This window comes from Toxorhynchites rutilus, chromosome 1 (assembly GCF_029784135.1).
Source record: "Toxorhynchites rutilus septentrionalis strain SRP chromosome 1, ASM2978413v1, whole genome shotgun sequence".
In the NCBI taxonomy this organism is placed as follows: Eukaryota; Metazoa; Arthropoda; class Insecta; order Diptera; family Culicidae; genus Toxorhynchites; species Toxorhynchites rutilus.
The window spans coordinates 135,913,110-135,916,643 of record NC_073744.1 but is presented as its reverse complement, the minus strand read 5'-3'; the positions used below and the strand labels follow the sequence as shown (position 1 = coordinate 135,916,643).

General features: G+C 41.4%; 1 protein-coding gene across 1 annotated transcript; it reads right to left on the bottom strand.

The window, feature by feature from the left end:
- Positions 1-1,562, bottom strand: LOC129776312 (zinc carboxypeptidase-like). The gene is made up of 2 exons (XM_055781889.1): positions 1,139-1,562; positions 1-1,078 (listed from the first exon to the last, which is right to left on the bottom strand). The coding sequence occupies exons 1-2, from the start codon at positions 1,454-1,456 to the stop codon at positions 65-67; spliced, it is 1,332 nt and encodes a 443-aa protein (XP_055637864.1). The 5' UTR covers positions 1,457-1,562; the 3' UTR covers positions 1-64.
- Positions 1,563-3,534: the final 1,972 nt, after the last annotated feature.

The window sequence follows — 3,534 nt, the reverse complement described above, 5'->3', positions numbered from 1 at the left end:
TTCTATATTAGAACATATAAATTCTCAAAAAAACTAAATCATTTATTTTACTTTCATTTTCGAACTACAATTCACCTTTCTGTTCGATTGTGGAATAGTATCCTAAGTTCCTAGCTGACTGCAACATAGCAACATAAGCCGCCAACGTTTCCTCCCCTGTGGGTATAATCTCTTCGGCAGGAAGAATGAACATATTCGTACTGTCCGGAGGTCCTCTCAACTCAAACGTGAAAGCAATCGGAACGTCACACTCACTGTAGGCCCAGTCTACACTGTCCCCAGACGATGGATATATAGTTTCAATCATAGCACCCGACACATATTCCTTCCCGTGGGTATTCCTTATGGCTTGGGAACCTAGTTCGCCAATCTGCTTCAAATCCTCGTAGTTCGGCACCCTATCCTTCGTATAACCATAGGGAAACATTATCAGCTGGGAGAAGGAATGCATCGAGAAGTAGGTCTTAATCCGACTCGATTTCGCATTCTCCTTCAGGAACTGTTGGAGCACCTGCGTTTCCGGTTCGCTTGCTGCCGAAGCTCCTGCAAAGTCATACGCACACGGATCCGAGCTGGCACCGATCCCGTTCCAATCGCTTTCGAAGTTGCGATTCAAATCGACACCCCGGCAGAGACCATATGGTTTACGATTTTTGCGCCAGAGGCGATCCGATTCGAAGGTGTACTTATATCCATCGGGGTTAACCACCGGGAAGAAGAACCAATCGAAGTTATCCGCCAGGTCACGCACTTCAGGGGCCTCAGAAACGAGTAACTGGTTCAATATGTAGGTGCAAACGGCGGGCGAAATCCATTCGCGAGCGTGAATTCCACACTCAACGAAAACTGCGCTATTGCCAGCTTTCTTAGATAATTTGACTCCTTTGATCAAGTTCCGCTGATAACTCGCTTGTAAGGGAATGACCGTCAAGAAAGGATATTTGGAGGCTTGAAGGTCAAGCCATTTGTGGATAGTGTCCAATTGGAAGTAGTGTTTCCAGTCAAACTGGCTCGGATCCGTTCCCTTGGGCTTGATGGTGGGTAGCTCTTTCTCGATGATATCCTGAATGTTATACAACTATAACGTGAAGAGATGGTTATATTAATGCCAATGTTTCATAATTCAAACATCAAATACCAGCACTGATCCTTGAATACTATATCGTTCCAACAGGTCTGTGATTTCCGCAATTTTCTGGGGAGCAACCATTATGGTTAAATTCTGGTTTGCATGGCGAGCATGACCCATAAAGGTATAACTGTCGCTTCGATTTTCCATCTGTTGCATCAGATTCACTTGCACTTCCGTTTCCAGGAACAATCGGTAAATACGGAAGTAATCATATCTTGCTTTGTTCGAGTGGGATGAAGCGGGTGGTTCACAGGCAAAGCACACAGTAGGTATGATGCATATGATCGCTAGGGCCGATATAATTAGTTTCTTAAGTAACTGCATCTTCAACTTAAACTACAGGCCGGCACAAATTGCACTAAGCTCATATCAAAGTTCTCAATTTGGTCTTTATCGTCTGGTTCATTTTTAGTACAACTGGGGAGTGCTGATAATACGAACGATTCGAAAACTGTAAACACAGCCATTAGTACATTGAATTGAAATTGTACAGGTAGTATTGTAATCCATTTCATACTACACTTAGCGTATGTGAAAACTTGAGTGAAAAAAGTAAATCTCGATATGTGTTATAAGTTCAAAATTATTTCAGAATCTCTTGCTGAAGGCATTGTGTTGGAGTATGAGCTCTCCAGCGCGTTTTTAAGAGAGTATCTTCTTATTCATGAGTAAAACCTTTGTCCTTATGAACTCAATTTCTGTTTTATCTAATTTGTACATTGTTAAGATTCATTGAGACCACGGATGATGATGAGAAATAATTTAATATAGAAAGTATACATTTGATTCTATGTAATGAAAATATATCTCTTCAACAATACAGGGTGCTTCGAGATTGAATTTGTTCACTACGGAAATATATCCTTTTACCTCGCTAATAAAGTTTAGGCCATCTTAAAGAGAAAAAAACAGGAAGTGGGTTATATCTATGGTATAACCGCAAGGGTGACGTAGGACTATCGTTGATTTAGGGATCATTTGTTTGAAGTTGAATCTAAATCCATCCTGAATGAATGAATAAATAAATATTTGGGTGGCTTCAAAAACGAGAGCATTACGTTGGAGGCTCAAGGTTGTATGCATCCAATATTGGATACAAAAAACCTTGTTCTGAAGAATAATCTTCAGAAGCTTTCCTGTTAACTGCACTTGATTGACAAACCACAAAACCAAATGTATGTGGTCGCAGTATTATATGGATAGAAAAAATTAAAATAAACTCGCTTGAATGTAATTTTCAATTCCAAGGGGAACTGGCAGATTATTTTTCAGCAACGATCATTTCTTTCCAGGTTTCTTCTCGATAACCAGCAAACGAAAAGAGTTGCGCGCGTGTATGTGTGTGTGTGTGGCGGCTGCTTCAATGTCTTCCCGAGGAACCGTATTTCGATGCTCTCTTGGTCACCTTCTCTTCTCCTTCTGATCGATCGGCTTTTCTGCGCTCCCTCACAGTTAAAACAAACTGATTGCATTTCAGGTCAGGTCAGGCCAGGTAATGAATCCCTCGATCCCTCGCCGTTCAGCTCGTTCAGTAACGATGTTGTCTTGTCGATGTCCTCAGGCGTCGTGCACAAATTACGTAACGCTAAAAATCCGGATCTTGAACCACCTCCCCCTCCCCCTTACGTAACGCAATTTCCTATCTCTAATAAACAGAAAGTAACGCAACATCTACCCCCTCCCCTCTTATCGCGTTACGTAATTTGTGCACGACGCCTCACGAAAAATGAATGGGTTTCACCACCAGAATATCATTTAAGTATGCTTTTCGTGCGTGATTGAATCGAGAGAAGGTGTGGTTTACGATGGCAATTTGGAAGGCAAACTAGAGGAGAACAAACTCTGAGTATGAAAATTTCGGCGACTGAGCAATAATCGATTGAAAATTATATAATTTTCGCGATACGAAACATTTTCCGTTGCGCGCGCATACAATATTAGATACGAAAATATCCTACTGATGGGAAAGAATAATCTTCCGAAGCTTTCCAGCTAATTACACTTGATTGAAAAATTACGAAATCAAATGTATTTGGTCGCTGTGTTATATGGTTAGAAAACATTAAAATAAACTCTTTCGCATGAATGTATTTTTCAATTCCCAGGGAACTGGCAGATCTTTCCGGAATTTTCTCGATGCTGTATGGCATCCAAACGAAAATTCTCGTTTCAGTTTGGCCTGCAAAAAACTTTTCTGAACTCTAATCCATCAAATTTGGAGCCCTGAAAAGGGCCGTTGATTATATGCTAAGCTAATATAGCACGCTCTCCTCGGATACGATGGGCCAGCTGGATGTCCTTGGGCATGATGTGACGCGTTTTGCATGGATAGCACACAAATTGGTATCTTTGAATAGGACTCCTGCAGCGTCATAACCGCGGAACTTTGGAAGCGCAAGTCG

What these genes read in the sequence shown, in the direction of transcription:
- LOC129776312 (XM_055781889.1), bottom strand. Translation starts at nt 1,456, where the DNA reads ATGCAGTTACTTAAGAAACTAATTATATCGGCCCTAGCGATCATATGC. An exon ending in GTATTCAAGGATCAGTGCTG is followed by an intron (nt 1,079 to 1,138) that starts GTATTTGATGTT and finishes TTCACGTTATAG; the next exon opens with TTGTATAACATTCAGGATAT.